Here is a 17,045-nt window from a genome sequence, read left to right on the forward strand (position 1 = left end):
ATTGAAGAGGATAACTAGTGTTAGCTTTTTAAGAGCGGAAACTAAATTTCCTCTGCAACAAATATTATCCTCATTTTGGTCTTTTGCTACAAAGTAATTTGGTGCTGAGAACAACAGTTTCAAACAGGCTCTCATAAAGATTTCTGAAACAACTGAAGAGCAAGGATGATAATTTATTGTGTGCCAAAGACAACGTGTACCAGGTGCAAAAAGACCAGAAAGGCCAAGAGGTTAGTTAAGTTGAAAATAACATTTAAAGATGAAGATGGTAAGAAACAGGCAATAAACAACCTGTGTCTGTAACTACAACTGTAACAGTTTAGGTTTAAAGCTTGGGCTGATATATAAGGGATTTACCGATGTTTATTTCTTTCTCATCTCCATGAATAGGCTTTGTAATAAAAACTTTTATGTTGTAAATGTATATGTTAAAATTACAAGAAATGTTTAGATTGAACCTAAACAGATTCTTCAGTTTCTTCTGCTTGGATTTCCTTCTACTTAGAGTTTAGCTAAAGCATAAATGCCACATTCTCAATTAAAAAAAAACAAACATTAATTGCAGTGGATCGCTGATGCAGTAAGCTCCAATTTCATCTGTATAAAAGTGAATAAATGGTCTCTCTGCTATACAACACCTCAGACCAGAAAAGAAAAACAGGGAAACGACATCTGTATTTGTAAAAGCGGTGCCATGGCCCCGTTTGTAAAATCCATTATTTTAGCCTAAATATAATTCAGCCACAAAACTTCAATATCATACAAAACATTTTTTTTAATTTTGAGTGCTGTGCCTCTGGTAACCTTCAAATCGAAACAGCAGCCACTCAATTTATATAGGGTGAACGTCAGTATGGTCAGTATGATGGACCATGGATACTCAACAGGGCATATGGCATTTGGTTAATAGAAACTATGTTGCACCCTCTTCTGGGATAAATAGCGTATAGCAATGCAATATCCACCTACAATCTAGATTGTTTAGAATTTTTTTTTTCCAACTTGTGCATATTTCAAAATTAAAGGTTTCCATTTATGAATTTTTGAGAAACTATTTCTAAACGATACATTTATGAAGTTCTAGAATTGTTAGAATTTAGAATAATACAATTGAAAAAATGTTATTATTACCATTTGGCATCTTGCACGTCTTCTCAGATGTCTCAGTTGAAAGCTAAAATAAAAAAATATATATAAAAAGAGACACTTAGTAAAGGAATGATTTGATTTCCTCTTGCAAACTATTGCAAAATAGTGGCTGAAGGTACAGAGAGCTAAAATGTTTCTTGCAATCTAATATTATGAGTGGAAGATGAATGCTGCTTGATAAGTTTGCAAAAATATGAGGGAAATTTGTTTAGAATGTTTTATAGATTAAAATATGCTGACTCCACAAAGAGAGAATCTGCATTTTTCTAAAATGAATAACTTTAGTTTTAGTTACTTCTCTGTGTTTCAACATTTTGCATAACAGAAAGAAATTCATCAACCTAAAGCCATCTAACGTCGTTTTTAACTTTGGTTGTCACAGTGTCATAAGTCTCATAAGCTTTATTTGTTTTATTAGAAGTAATTTATGTTATTTATTGATCACTAATTTGGCTTTGTCTGCATTCAATAGGCTGCAAGATTGAGGTGAATGACCTGGAGGTGTAGAATATTAAATACCTATTATAGCTTATGAAGTCCATGTGTTATTATACAACACATATAACATTTAAATACATTATAGAACACAGAACACAGACAGCCTTTTCCACATGTGTACACTGGAGCTCTTTGATTGGTTTTTGTCGCCGTCGCTTCCTTGATGACGTCCTTCTTCCTTCGCTCTACAACACGTGTATGGTGTCGAGCTGAAGGGAAAAAATAGCTATTTAACTCAACTTACGGACACTTTTGTGTTGTCACTGTTTTGTTTTTGTTTTTTTGTCTGTAGAGGACTGTGCCAACTAAGCCGTCAAAAATGGTGAAGCCTCGGTTTAAGGGGAAAAGCTCGATAAACCCCTCTTCTTCCAGCAGCAATCCGGGTGAGCTAACTTTTCATTAGCTACACTGTTTGTTTACAGCTAATGCTAATTGACGCTAGCCTGATGATACTATGTCCTGGAAAAGGCATTTGTTGATTATTTTCCTTAGCTAAATTAGACTAGTGGCTAGCGCGGCATGTCCAAATGAATCTCTAAACTCTGGTGGCTAAGTATTAAGTGCTGTTACGTCCGACCTTTAAATTTGACACTGAACTTTTTGGTGACTTTTTCATTAACTAATTGTTCAGAAGATCTGAAAAACGCTGCTTAGTCATAATATATTTGCTGAAAGTGCTCTAATGTTCATTGAAAAGGGAATATAGGCTCAGTTCCCAGTTTATTAGGTACACTTAGCTAAAACTAAGGCTGTCTAATAAAAGTGCTCTACAGTGAATTCTATAGCCATGCTGTAAAGTTCAGAGTTTTGTGGAAACAGAATATTAGAAAAACTTAGTATATGGAATACAATATGACGCTACAGTTTAAAATATTACCTGAAAATCCAATTATCATATTCACCATAAAGTGAACACTTGTAAAGTTTACACCATAACAGCAATAATAATTCTAACTATAATATTAATAGTCATAGTTACATTTTTGAACTGATGACTTTACATGTCTTTCACAGATCGACCCAAAGGTGCTGGGGGGAACAATATGAGGGACAGAGCAACTATCAAGCGTCTGAATATGTACAGACAAAAGCAGAGATGGTAATTGAGTAGCTTTGTGAGCTGCTGAGTGGCAGAATTTCTAAGTGTGATATATAACAGTAAGTGCCAATCACCACACTGACCCAAATCCTTTACTTCTAGTAACGACCGTGGAAAAGTCATCAAACCTTTACAGTTCCAATCCACAGTGGCTCCAGGGACTGTAGCCAGAGTTGAACCTAACATCAAATGGTTTAGTAAGTACACTCGCTTATGGTTCAAACACTGAGTATTTGTTATACTGGTACATGTCGACGTTAATTGTTTTTGCTGTTTTTCTTTATAGAGAGCACAGTGGTAGCAATTAAGCTCCATTTAATTGTTTTAAGGGGGTTTCTTTCCATGCTGACATTAACAAACCCTGACCATGTTAGTAGTATTTAATATTTCAACAGCTCTGTGCTAAATTGCTACAGTTACTACAAAATGATACAATAGTCTTTTACACTACCAATGTGACCACATTACTAACAATCGTTATTAAATGTTTTAGCCCCGGTGATAGATGGATGGATAACTAGAACAGTGCAGAGTGAAAACATTTGCTTGTTTGTTCTTTCCTTCCACTGTCTCGGTTGACTAACAAGTTGTTAAGCAGGTGCTTTTTAAGCCTGCGCACAACTTACTTCTATTATTTTATTTCAATCCATGTTTTTATATCCCAGATGCTTATAATTTTGGATGATTTGCTAGCATTCCTTTTGACAAGGAAAACAACAGTAACCAGAGTTACAGGTCATGCAATTGGCAAAATAGACACTGGATTTTAGGAACAACTCCAATACGCCCAATGACGTAAACAATTCATATAAGTGCAAGTCCTGGAGTTTACAAGTCCAGGATGCAGCTGCTAATCTCTTGGCCTTTTTGAAGAGGAATCATCTGACACACCACCATCAAGTTCAAGATCCCTGTGACCACTTTTATACCCTGCATGGTTGGGCATCTGTCTACATTCGAGATCTATATCCTACCTTATCATCAATCATGTCATCAGTTGTTCTCTAAGGTCCCTTGAGAAAGGCAGTGCGTTTGAAATTCTGGCTTCTAAACTCTGGAACTCTCTCCACTTGGAATTGAACATTATTCAGAGCAGATGTCACAAACGTTTTTAATGTGATGTTCGATATGATATCTATACTAGGTCACGCATTCCCTGTATTACAGCAAATACCCGTGTGATCAAGCAGTCATCTCTCCAGAAGTTCCAGGAAGAGATGGGAGCCATACAGAAGGATCCTTATCGTGTAGTGATGAGACAAAGCAAACTGCCCATGTCCCTCTTGCATGATAGAGTCAAAGCCCATGTAAGTAGAAGGGACATTACCCTGTTATTACAAAAAATTTTAACAATGATAGATTTTTTTTACTTTTTTATTTTTTGTCTCTCTTAGAGGTTGTATAAAGCTTCTTGTGGCTAAATGATTGTGTCTCCATAAGGCATATCCATTATTTGTGTGTATTAACACTGTTTTCCTCAGTGGCTTGTTTCAGGGAAATGTTTTGACGTGAGATAAACATGAGGCCTCACTTTAATCCACCGGTTATTCTCACTCTGGCCCATGGTGACCCTGAACATGCTGGCATTGGGCTCGGTATGAGAGAATTGCCTTCTGCCAGGCTTAAAATTTTTCCACTCTGACCAGCACAGTTCCAAATAGCATGCAGTTCTTCTTGTTCTTTTCCAGTGTAGCATTGGGTCAGTTACAGTGTTTTTATTTTATTTTTATTTTTTTATTCATGATGGATGATCCCTCACGCAATTGACCAGTGGGTGTTGAAGCATCTCTAAATAATTATTTCTTCTGGTTTTATGTTTATTTATCATAGGGAAGATTTAAGAAAAGTGTGTGAAAAGGTTTTTTTGTTCCTTTCCTGGTGGTGTGCTCTTCCACTATAAATATAATTATAAAATCATGATGTTTACTAATTTGGTAAAATATTCTTGTTCAGTTTGGACATCTGAATGTTGAGTGGTCAATGTAAGGGGATCCGGTAAAGTGAAATTCTTTCCCAAGACTTTGTGGATTGGTAAGATTTAGAAAAGAAATAGAAGGCCCCAGAGATAACTTTGCAGCAGTCAAGCAAACCAAAGCAATTAAAAGCATAGTTTTCTTTTTTACAAAAGTTATGAGCTATTTTTTCCACCACTTATTATTGCAGTTTTGCAACAAGGTACGGGTTTGAGAACAGGTACAGGTACGTACAAATGAGACTTGTGCTCTCGTTGGTCAAATACTTTAATCATCCTGTAAATGAAAAGACTAAGAAAATATGCAACACAGCCTGGAAATTGTTAGGAGATATTTGGCAGTTTTTTAAATTTCCTAACATAATGTGTAACTTTATTCATTTTAATGTAGGTGCCTACTCCACACTAAATAAGCACAGTGAAGATGAATTTGATAGGAAAACAGTTATTCGATTTAAGCTTTGTATTATCACATAATTTATAAATGTTGTGTAGAACATACCTTAAGAATTGACTTTCTCAAACAGAGAACATTTGAACTAGTGCTGTTTTAAAAAAATGGTCAAAGCTGTAACACTAGTCTGATCACTTTTTTTCACCAGAACTCTAAAGTGCACATTCTTGACACAGAGGCTTTTGAGACCACATTTGGCCCTAAGGCTCAGAGGAAAAGGCCCAGTCTCATGGTGGGGGATGTGAAGGACCTTGTAGAACAAGCTGAGGCCTCAGCCCTGAGCTACACTGCTGACAATGACAAAGACCTGGTGACTGAAGACACAGGGGTTCGGTGAGACTGTCAATAGCGAACAGGACATGCTACATTTGATAGAGTGTGATGTTTACGTTTCTCAGTGTACTGTCCTTTGTCTTTCTCTTCGTCTCATCTCCTTCCAATTTGAATGATATAATCACAAGTTTTTAGCCAGACAAAGGATGTGCAACTAACCCCTTCTAACCACTGTAAGAGGATTGACCCCAACAGTTTTTTTTTTGTTGTTGTTGTTTTTTTAACAGAGAGGAAGTACGCGAGGAAATCTTTAAGAAGGGTCAGTCTAAGAGGATCTGGGGAGAACTTTACAAGGTCTCATTTCCATCCTGCTCTCAATAATGTGCAATATACTGTAGCTTAGATTTAGTACGTTTTTCAGGATTTACTCTAAAGTCCTGACTGTTCAACAGGTGATTGACTCATCAGATGTCATCATTCAAGTGCTAGATGCCCGCGATCCAATGGGAACGCGTTCACAGAACATAGAGAAATACCTAAAGAAGGAGAAATCCTGGAAACATCTGATCTTTGTGCTGAACAAGTGTGACCTCATCCCCACCTGGGTCACGGTAAGATATTTACAACATATTCATTTTAGCTAAGAGCGGTTGTTAAATTATATGACTTTTATATGACTTTGCTTTTGTCCTCACTCACTTTTGTATTAGAAACGGTGGGTAGCTGTTCTTTCCCAAGAGTACCCGACTCTGGCTTTCCATGCCAGCCTCACCAACTCCTTTGGTAAAGGTTCACTCATCCAGCTGCTCAGGCAGTTTGGCAAGGTAAGCAGATGCCTTAAAATTTTAAATAAAATATCTTTGATATGTCAAGAGCTGAAACCAGTTACTAACAAATACACACACCACACCATTATGCTGCTTGTCTCATTATATTTATTTAAATATTATTTTATGATTTAATTAAATCTATAATGTAAAATCAGCTGCATTTTCTTTAAAAAGTTTTTTTACATTAGCAATAAGCAATCCTGCAATTCAGTAAATAGGATAAAACCTAAAATGTTTTTTGTAAACTTGAACGTGAACAAATAGCTGTGGAATGAAGTCTGTTTCTGTAAATGTGAAAAAAATTTAAAATATTTTAAAATCAAGTGTTTTATATTTGAATAAAAGTAGTTTTAGAGGGTTTTTATGAGATTGGCACAGAAAAACGTATGTTCTTTTTCTTTTCATGAGCTAACGGATGAAAAAACTTTTCCAAAATAACTTAGAAAAGGAATAATGCCCTATATCTTATGTTAGGGGTTTTTCCATCTTTCTTTTAGTCGTGTCCACATAAAAACCACTTTAAAATATCAGTTGGTATGAGTTTTGAACAACTGTATTGTATTTCTGGAGCAGTGTCAAGTCCACTTGTATTATTGCTAACAGAGCTCCATCTAAAGTTGGCTCCATGCACGGAGAATAGTCTGTTGTTTAGAAAAAAACAACACTCTGAATTCATTTTTTTTCTCTCCCACAGCTCCACACAGACAAGAAACAGATAAGTGTGGGTTTCATAGGCTACCCCAATGTGGGAAAGAGCTCAGTCATCAACACATTGCGGTCTAAGAAGGTCTGCAATGTGGCACCCATTGCTGGAGAAACAAAGGTAATGTGCATGTGATGTGCAAGAAATCCACTAGCAAAGGAAAGTCTGTCAAGATACAGGACCTGTAACACACCATTGCTGATTTCTTAATGGGATCCATCACAACATAATGGACATGTGTCCCAGAAACATGTCAAAGGCGTTGACTGTAGAAGATAGAAACAAACACAGTATGCAAGTGTATCTGGTGTTTAAAAAGTGTGTGGATCAAAGAGGAGGAAAAGAACTTTGATTCAGTGTGAAGGTGATGTAAGGTAAAAAGATGTATGTTAGTTTTCCTGACTCAGTAATTATTGATAGCTACAGCAGCAGAAAGAGTTGGCTCCATGTTCTAAACTATATAACTGAAAATCTAAGTGCAGACTGAGCCAAGAGAAAGAACAACCGTTTTTATCCTTAATTTCCTCTCTCTTGGGCTGCTTATCCTTTTTGGAAACAAACAAGGTTCTGAAAACCCAATTGTACAAAGAAGGGGCAAGGGGCATGAAAAGGGAAATATGTGGCCTCTCAGAGCTGCCAGATTTGTGAACTTTGACCATAATAGAGGGGAGACTTTTTTGCACACCTATCCAATGAATCTGATGGGCCTGTGGCCAGAATTCCAGATTTCCTTGACTTTGATTCTCATCACATACTCAACACAATCTACTGAGAGAAAACAAACTTGGGATCTGCTGTGATGCCCATTCCCCATTGATTATGGGAGTAGCTACTTTAAACACCCTCAACCTGATGAACCAGAACCTTGCTGCTCTTTAGTTTCCAGTTTCAATAGCCTTTGCTTTACCAAAGACAAATTAATTTTGTATTTTGCTACTTCACTCATCACAATAACTCATCTTTTTATATTTATAAATACCAACAAGGTAAAATACATTTTACATGGAAAGCTGAAATGATCTCATGATGCAGATATGATTTCTACCTTAGGTGTGGCAGTACATCACTTTGATGAGGCGCATCTTCCTCATTGACTGCCCTGGTGTTGTCTACCCTTCAGAAGACAGTGAATCAGATATTGTCTTGAAAGGAGTGGTAAGTCTGTCTTTATTTTTCACCCTCGTGTACATCTGTTACACACTTAAACATCTGTACACAATACAAGCTCCTCAACAGCAGTGAAAAACAGCAGCATCTAAAAATCTGCCTGCCCACAGTGTCCCACTTAACTGTCAACTGGTAAAGTGGAACTTGCACAGCTACTGAGTAACTGGAGTGCAATTGAGGACTTTTTAAAGAGGATTCGGCTTTAAAATGCTAATGCCTGGATATTTAAAGAGATTTTCTGTATATATTTTCACCATAACATATGTAACATGTAGACACTGATGTCCCTGTAACAATACACTTGAACGTTAATATTTTGTATGCCTTATTTATCTATTTTCTTTATTTGTCACCAAGGTTCAAGTGGAAAAGATCAGGAACCCAGAAGAGCACATTGGGGCAGTACTGGAGCGGGCCAAACCAGAATATATACAGAAGACCTACCGCATCCCTACTTGGAACTCCCCTGAAGACTTTCTTGAGAAGCTGGCATTTCGTACTGGGAAACTTCTGAAGGTTTAAATGTTTCTCTTTTTATTTTCTTTTTAGCAGGATGTTCAGACTGTTTTTAATCCCTTTTACTGGTTTTATAAAAATCAGCCATAAAAAACACAAGTTCATCCACAGTGGATCATTTGTCCGCATGTTTATTTGGCACAGTTTTTACGCCAGATGCCCTTCCTGACATGACCCTCCCGGTTTCTCTTGTTATCTGCTGATACACTGTATATTACATGCTACACTTTCAGTTAAATAGCAAAGTGTATGTGAACCACTATGTTAAAATCTTAAATGAGCAGTATTTTCTTGGTATTGTGCAGGGCGGTGAGCCAGATCTCACCACAGTCTCCAAAATGGTGTTGAACGATTGGCAGAGGGGGCGTATCCCATTCTTTGTGAAACCCCCTGGACCTGAGGGGGATCCAGAGGTACGAGTAGAATTATTAACCTTTTGTTTTTACAAAATTAAAAAAAACAACCTTTTCTACAAAAACCTGTGTATATACTACTGTTTTTTTTTTTAGGAAAAGGAGCTATTGGCCATTGAAGGACCCTCAGAGGCATTGGAAAAAGTGGAGGAGGAACAGCCAAATGATCCAGATGCTACCTCAGAGGAACACAAGGAACAGCAGGAGAGACAGAAGGAGCAGGTCAAGAAGATTCTGACTAATGTGCGACAGAACTTCGGCAAGATCAATGTGGCACCTGAGTTTAGCGAGGAGGACTTAGTTCCTGTGGAGATGCCTGACCTGGACATGTGTGACTTCTCTGGCTCTGATAATGAGGACGATAGTGAGGAAGAGCAAGATGGAGAGAAAGACGAGACCACTGTTGAACTAGCAGAAGGAGAAACAGAGTCTACAACTCCTCAAACGGGCAAAGCAAAGAGCAACAAGAGTTCACGTGAGGTGATCCGAGAGCTGGATGAGAAGATCTCTAAGTACAAGCAGTTCCTGGACCGGGCCAAATCCAAACGCTTCTCTGAAATCCGGTTAGTCTGCTCTCACCCAGACCTCTATTACAAATGTACTTTTCTCTCAATGCTTCTATCCAGGAGAATAACATGAAGTTGGCAGGCAGAGTGATGGTATGCATTTCAGGTGGTCTGTGCTAACCAGCCCCCCAGGTTTTTACTGTCTGATTCATTGTGTGTTTTCATGGCTTTTGAATGTATTTTTTAAACTGCATCCTTTCTTGTTAAAGACTCAAAACATTCAAATATCTGTTTTATAGTTGCACGGCTTAATTTAACTACTGTTCAGATCAGACCATCAGATCACAAACGTAGTAAACTGTTAGCTTTGTTCGCTAATGATGTGCTTCTTTCTGTTTGGACAGGATCCCTAAGGCACTTTCTGAAAAAGCATTCACAGACATCAAGACTAAACAAGCGGCAGCAGCTAAGCAAGAACAAAAGAAAGGTAGTTAATATGTTTATTAAGACTTTATGTGGTGTTGAACAAGAAGTTATTTTGGGATGTGTATTTGGTTTGGTTGTGATCTAAATAACCCCCCCACCTCCAAGTTCCTGGTTCAATCCTGGTTCCTTCAACCAAAAAAACAAATTAAAAGCACACAAGCTTACTGGCCTGTTACTGATATGCATTTTTTTTTCACAGCTTGACACAACAATACATAATTAATGAACATTACAGTGTTTACCTGCAGCCATACAAATATTTTATGGCCAGGTCAGGTTGACATTGAGATCAAGTGAAGCGCTGACATCAGTTTTCTTAATCACTGTTTGAATTCAGCTGCAAACCAGAAGAACAAGAAAAGGAAAGCTGAGGAGGATGAAGAGTCTGCCCAGTCGTACAGTCTGACCTCCAAACAGGTATGTGTTTGTTCTCTCTAATGTCTAACAGGCCAATTTCTCTGGATAGTCACAGAAGATTGATGTCTATTCCTCTTACTGATGTAACAGGAATGAAGATGAAAGCTCTGGTGTTTTTAGCCAAATATTTATCAGTTGTTTTCTGCCCCTTTCTCTTTGTCCATCTCTACAGAGAAGAGCAATGGACCGTGCTAACAAGACAAAGAAAGTTGGCGTACGCTATTATGATACACACAATGTGAAGAACAAGAACAAGAACAGAAAGGCTCCAGCATCAACCTCAGAAGGGCAAAAGGCAAAAAGATCAAAGCGCTAGAGTGGAGTATCTAAAATACAACCTGTTTAATAAATCTTTATTTAAATAAGCCAAACTGTGTTTTTATTGAAAACGTAGAGGTGATAAAAGTTGGATTGAAAACTGTTGCTTTATCAATTAACCACTGGCAGCCTTGTCTCAGAAAAATGTCAAAATTATGAGCTTCCTTTATTAAATCAAACAAAACCCTTAGACTTTCTGTAAAAAGTACCATAACCAAGGGTGTTTATAGTGTAAAAAAAATCTCCACAAAGCTTAACTAAGAAATTTCCCTGATCCACTGAAATGAAAGGGGAAAAAATATTAGTCCTCTGAACATTATTGGTAAATAGTGTAACCTTTCTGGCTCCCAACTGACAACAATCACTTATGATGGTTCCCAACTAGAACTGCACATGTATCTTAAGCAATCTTAGCCCATTCTTCAATGACAAATTGTTCCTGCTCATCCAAATTGCATGGTCTTTGAGCATGGGCATTTACCTTGAGCCCACCATCATTTCTCAATAGTACAATCTGGACTCAGATCTGGCTGCAGATTTCTTTACCTCATCCTTTTAAAATGTCAGCATAGTCTTCTTCCTTTAGGATCCCATGCAACTAAACAATGTTCCCTGTGCCTGAAGCAGCATTATGCTGCTGAGGAACAGGGAAAGGCACATAAATAAGTGGGAACTCTGATTATAGGGTTAAAGGCCTCTTCCTTCCTTCAACCAAACAAAAACAGCATCCATGTGCCCAAACAGCTCAGGTTTGGTGTTATCGGACCACACGAACGACTTGTTTCAATTGTTTACAGGACTACTCCAGGCTAGCTTTCATATGCTATGCAGTGGAGTTTTTCTTCGGTGATGATCTCGAAGCTCACCACAATGTAGAATCTTCTTCACAACAATCTTCCTTAAAACATCCGGTCCAGAAGAGGTCAGTTTAGCAACAATCATATTGGCAGAGATCCTTGTTAACATCTCTATTTTCCTCCTCTCCAATGTTTTTGAAATCAGGCACATGTCAACGCTGTCCAATTTTGTTTGCTTGTGCATTGCAATGATGCAATGTACAGCTGTCCCTCTCAGTCAAGTGTATTTTATGTTTGACCACTCGATTTGGTATGAAGCAAACCTGAACATTTATTTTACGTTCCAAAATGTACCAAATAAGGGCCGTAACATGGATGAATGTTTTACTATATAAAGTTATATAAATAATAAAACATCAGGCAGAGTTTTATGGAAATGTTCCATAGTTCCTTAGATCTTAATCATTATGACCTTAACCTAATTTTGCTTTAGAAACTGTCTTTCTTCTTTGACTCTTTCGGTTTTTGAATGGCACTTTATTCATCACCAATTTAACATTCAGACACAGTATTTAGCTGCGACTTATTAACTTTTAAAGCTTTTTTCACCTTTTTCACCATTATTCTTTAATTATACCTAGTTTAGTTAATACTAATTGATTAAGAAAAATGACAAATAGTTTTATATTGTGTACTTAGAACACTCAATATTCACTTGAAATTACTTCTTTGGTGTAATGATCCCTTCCAGTTGTGTCTGAAAAGAAGAATAAGCTGATCGTTAGACAGTTGCTATTGATTACTTGATCTAAAGGAGACATGTTTGTATGTAACATTGAAACCTCACCTTGAGTTGCTGGTTGGTTCTTTTCAAGAACTGAATCTCCTCCGTGTGCTTCTTTTCCTCTACCTGACGTCTTTCATTTTCTCTCTTTTCAATTGCATCGCATTTAGCTTTCTGTTCACTCAGTTGTTTCTTCAGCTCTTGTATCTCATTCTCTGTGTCAGAAATCTAGGTAGGTAGCAAGAAAATCACTTATAAGTAACAGACATGGACAGTGCTGCAGACAGACAGTGCTGCCATCCTCAATTTTACGGCAACTCTGAAAGCAAAATAGTGCTCTCTGTTGGACATTCAACTGAAAAACATCTATATAATTCCCGAGGCAGATTATTGCTCACTGTTGCAAAAATGTTAAGTTTTTCTGATTCATTCATCCTGAGGAGTGGTAAGAAATAAATAACTTAATGCCCTTACTCTTTTCTCCATGTCAGCCTTGCCCTGCTCAGCCTGCAGTGCTTTCCTGATACCAAAAGCCACACTGCTTTCATACAGTGTCTGGTAGGCAGCAATTGTCATTTGAATCTCATTTCTGACGCGCAACAGTAACAGACCCCTTTCAGCACAGTTGATGGTCACCTGTCTGATTAGCTCATCTTAAAGAAAAAGAAAAAGCTGTATGTTCATCCATTGTGGTATCTACAGTGACCAAAGTGATCACCATCATCTGAGCATTCGCCTCACCAAAGCACTGGGAATACAGCTCCCTCCGTATTGGGCAGATTCCTGTTTCTCTGGCTTGCCTTTGTTGCAGCTTTACGTCAAGGAGTTCCTCTAGGTGAACAACATCTGTTCTTGTACAAGGTACACTGGAAACTTGCTGCACCCACAGCTGGTTCCCGTCCGTCCATTCCCTGCCACCAAACATTTGAGATTAATGACAAAGTTGGATGACCCTGTAAAGCAATTTACTGTAGGTAGAGGAAAATGTATACCTGGGTGGAAGGATGGCATTCAGGATTTCCTCATTTTCTTGCCTGTTGGTGTCAGTTGAGGTTGTTTTTGATTTAGGAGGTGGTGGAATAGGGGTAGAGTCTGGAGATTGCTGATGGCTAATTCTCAGTGGTCGTCCCTGCATTCAAATGTATTTTATGTTACACATTGTTGTATGTAGTTAATATTTTCAAACAGCTGGATACCTCTATGTCCAGGGCTAAAAAAAAGACCTTTTAAGAACCTAAACAGTGTATAAAGGTTTTTAAATAATAGGACACTGTGGTGGGAACTACTACAGGCCAGAATTTAACATAAGATATATTGATTTCTTTTTTTATTTAATTTTTTATTAAATTATTTTTGGAACAATCCTCTTATAACAAATTTCAAAAGTCCCCCAAACCGTCGCACAGTAGGTTAAACAAAACATCCCCAGCAGCAGCTACCACCTTAAAATAAAAATATACTGCATCCCGTTTTTATTAGGTAACTAATGCGTTTTGTTTTTTGTTTTTTCCTGTCCCGGCGCAACGTGAAGCTCCATTAAACTTGGTGGACTCACCTTCGGTGATTTTCTGTCTGTGCTTTTGCTGATCAAAACCGGGCTGTCGTATTTCAGGAGAGATTCCCCTGGTGAAGACATTGTGTTTAAATCCGGTAGTTGGGTTTAACTAACTAAAATATCACTGCTCATGTGGATCAAAACCTTGGTGCATAGTGTTTGCGTTGGCATAGCAACATGCCAACAGCACGTGTTCCATTTTTGTTTGACCCCGTGGGACCAGCAGTTCGGTTCACCTTTACTACTGTAGCAGTATTTTTAGTAACTCTTTAAAATTGTATTATCTCGCTATCTCGTTTTCTGTGTCGGCGGGTTTCCATTGTGTGTGCGTTGTTTTATTACATGGTTCGACTTACAACGTGCCTTTAAGCAACGTTTTTGTTACACAAATTAAAGCTATATGTGTCGGAGCAATTAAAAACGCGTTTGCTTGAGCTGCTCTATGAAGATGCAATCGTAGCGGAACTACAGCGAGGCGAGGAAAATGCCGAGATAAATTGTCGGCGTACAGCGGAAAACGGAAGTGTGGGTTCTCAGCACAACAGCCTGTAAGTTTGTAATTGCTACATTTTTTTTAGTTTGTCTTTGTCTGTTATACGCCTTTGTGTGATCGGTAATGTTTGTTTAGTCGCATTACAGGCTGAGTCTGTATAATTACTCAAGTATGGCCAAAGAAAAGCGACACAGGAAAAAGGAATCCCCGGAGCGGGAGCCCAAAGTTAAGGTAAAACAAGAGAAACTGAGCCCTGTTAACGCTAAGCCACAGAGATCACGCCGTTCGAGGTCGAGGTCCATCGACAACTCAAGTCCACAGAGAAGAAGAACGAGCAGGTATCGACATTACTGACATCATATTGTATTGGTATTGTCACATTTTTTGTGTTTAACTTAACAGGTGTAAAATAAAGGATTTGGCACCGCGTCCTTATCAGAAAAAGATAGTTTTGTCTGATGGGGTTTAATATACATAGCTACGGCCTGTCCACCATAACAGTAAAAATGAGTTATGTTAAAGCATTTAAGAGTCTTCTGGTTTCGTCATGTAGGTCTCCTCCCAGAACAAGGGACCGCTCATCAGGCAGAAGAGCTACATCCCCCGCCAGAAGAGGCAGCAGATCGCCCAGAAACCGGAGGAGTCGCAGCCCCCAACGTGGTGTTGATGTCAAAATAAAGCGGGTAATTTTGTTTCAGTGGCACAATGGTATATCAGTTTTTGTTTTTGTCACCCAAAAATTGGAGACCATTACTTAGCCACATTTCAGTCTTTGACTGACTCAGTTTGACTGTATGAATGTATTTATAGTCTTAGTTTAAATTGATTTTTTTACATTCTATGTAATAGTACTAACTGTATAAAATTACAACCGTGCAAGTTTCTCCTGGATTAATAAAAGTCTTTCTTCAACTGTATTCCAAATGTTTTAAAGGAGCGGGATGAGCCTCGGGCCAGTGGTGATGAGAGAAGGCGAAGAAACGACCAGCCAGAGGAGAGGCGGAGCAGATGGGAATCAGACAGGCCACGGGAGAGAGTCCGTGGTGGAAACAGACACGCAGAACGAGATGCACTTTCCTCCCAACAAGCTGAGCGACAGCAGCACGATGAGCGGCGCAGGGAAAACCGACAGAGGCGTGAAGAAAACCAAGAACATGATTTCGGGCAGTCTGAAGGAGAGGGAAGTGGCTCAAATGATCCTACTGTTGAGAAGGAGATGCCTAACTTTGAATTGTCAGGGGCACTCACAGAAGATACCAACACATTCCGAGGGGTGGTGATTAAGTACAACGAGCCACTGGAGGCTCGCATCCCGAAGCGAAGATGGCGACTGTACCCTTTCAAAAATGATGAACCCCTTCCAGTCATGTATATTCACAGACAGAGTGCCTATTTGCTGGGGCGGCAGAGAAAAATTGCGGATATTCCCATTGACCACCCATCCTGCTCCAAGCAGCATGCAGTATTTCAGTATAGGTAACGTTACCTTAGGTCTTTTGCTTTACTATATTAACCACTTTAATCGGCACAATTTCAAAAAGCACTACATATCCTGTATTTACACGTGTATATATATTTTTATTTGATTTGTTTTGACCAGTGTGATAAATGATGCCAACAATTACATTGTATTACAAAACCATATCTTCCTTTCTGTCTTTATATCTCCAGACTTGTGGAGTTTACGCGTGCAGATGGTACCACTGGCCGCAGGGTAAGGCCTTACATCATTGACCTGGGTTCTAGCAACGGCACCTACCTGAACAACCAGCGCATCGATCCCCAGCGCTATTATGAGCTCAGAGAAAAAGATGTTCTCAAGTTTGGCTTCAGTAGCCGTGAATATGTTCTCCTCCACGAATTTTCAGATACAAGCGAGGTGGATGCCAAGCAGGAAGAGGAAGACGAGGGCCTTGATGAGTAAATCATCCCCATAAACAAGATTAAGTTTCTTCAGGTTAAATTCTTAGATTTTTCAGAGTTCAACAGGTAGAAGATTCTGCAGGGAATGGAACCATGGATTGAACTGGTAAATGTGGAACGAAATGTTTAAATAAAGGAACAAGACTGCTTTGTATATTCTGTAAGTAAAGAACTATTGCTTGAACCTGCCACAACTGTCTCCACGAAGACTTCCTTTTCTCAGGTTGTTTGTTTAATGTCTATGTGATGCATGACCATCTCTCATCTGACATTAAAAAGTGCTCAGTGCCAGATAAAGGTATCTTGAGGAACGCTATAGTTAATTATATATTTGGATCACAGCAATGTATAAAATATGGACTAATTTCTTGTCCAAGCCCCGACTGTATATGTCTGTGTACATGAAAATGATGAATGTCATGTTTAATAAGCATTGCTTGTTGTCAGAGTAAACCTACATATGACTTTTAATATTTCCTTTTTTGCTTTGTAGTGCAGGGAAACTAGATTATGCTGTTGTGCTATTTCTTGCAACAATCCAGTGTGAATTGAGACACTTCCACCTTTATTTTTGCGTGTTGATAGGCCAACAGCGCAGCCATAGTAAATTTCCATTTTTGTACTGTAAATAAAGAAGAAAATTTCAATTGTGGCAATATTTTTAATGGAGACACCTCATCAGTTTTGTGCCC

The 17,045-nt window shown here is 38.4% G+C and overlaps 3 protein-coding genes across 3 annotated transcripts; 2 read left to right on the forward strand and 1 right to left on the reverse strand.

Moving 5' to 3' along the window:
- The first annotated feature begins 1,809 nt into the window (after window positions 1-1,809).
- gnl2 (G protein nucleolar 2) lies at window positions 1,810-10,848 on the forward strand. The gene is made up of 16 exons (XM_067509850.1): window positions 1,810-2,030; window positions 2,662-2,746; window positions 2,849-2,943; window positions 3,914-4,053; window positions 5,321-5,505; window positions 5,733-5,799; window positions 5,898-6,056; window positions 6,156-6,269; window positions 6,970-7,098; window positions 8,029-8,133; window positions 8,503-8,661; window positions 8,967-9,074; window positions 9,171-9,637; window positions 9,985-10,067; window positions 10,404-10,483; window positions 10,656-10,848. The coding sequence occupies exons 1-16, from the start codon at window positions 1,967-1,969 to the stop codon at window positions 10,797-10,799; spliced, it is 2,184 nt and encodes a 727-aa protein (XP_067365951.1). The 5' UTR covers window positions 1,810-1,966; the 3' UTR covers window positions 10,800-10,848.
- On the reverse strand, window positions 10,833-14,225 carry dnali1 (dynein, axonemal, light intermediate chain 1). The gene is made up of 6 exons (XM_067509852.1): window positions 13,938-14,225; window positions 13,375-13,511; window positions 13,124-13,293; window positions 12,857-13,035; window positions 12,446-12,610; window positions 10,833-12,355 (listed from the first exon to the last, which is right to left on the reverse strand). Exons 1-6 carry the CDS (start codon window positions 14,016-14,018, stop codon window positions 12,320-12,322), a joined length of 768 nt encoding a protein of 255 aa, XP_067365953.1. The 5' UTR covers window positions 14,019-14,225; the 3' UTR covers window positions 10,833-12,319.
- Window positions 14,226-14,358: 133 nt separating this feature from the next.
- Window positions 14,359-17,000, forward strand: snip1 (Smad nuclear interacting protein). Its single transcript, XM_067509851.1, has 5 exons — window positions 14,359-14,485; window positions 14,566-14,768; window positions 14,984-15,113; window positions 15,365-15,906; window positions 16,102-17,000. The coding sequence occupies exons 2-5, from the start codon at window positions 14,602-14,604 to the stop codon at window positions 16,352-16,354; spliced, it is 1,092 nt and encodes a 363-aa protein (XP_067365952.1). The 5' UTR covers window positions 14,359-14,485; window positions 14,566-14,601; the 3' UTR covers window positions 16,355-17,000.
- The last annotated feature ends 45 nt before the right edge of the window (window positions 17,001-17,045 follow it).

This window comes from Channa argus, chromosome 7, assembly GCF_033026475.1.
Source record: "Channa argus isolate prfri chromosome 7, Channa argus male v1.0, whole genome shotgun sequence".
NCBI classification, from domain to species: domain Eukaryota; kingdom Metazoa; phylum Chordata; class Actinopteri; order Anabantiformes; family Channidae; genus Channa; species Channa argus.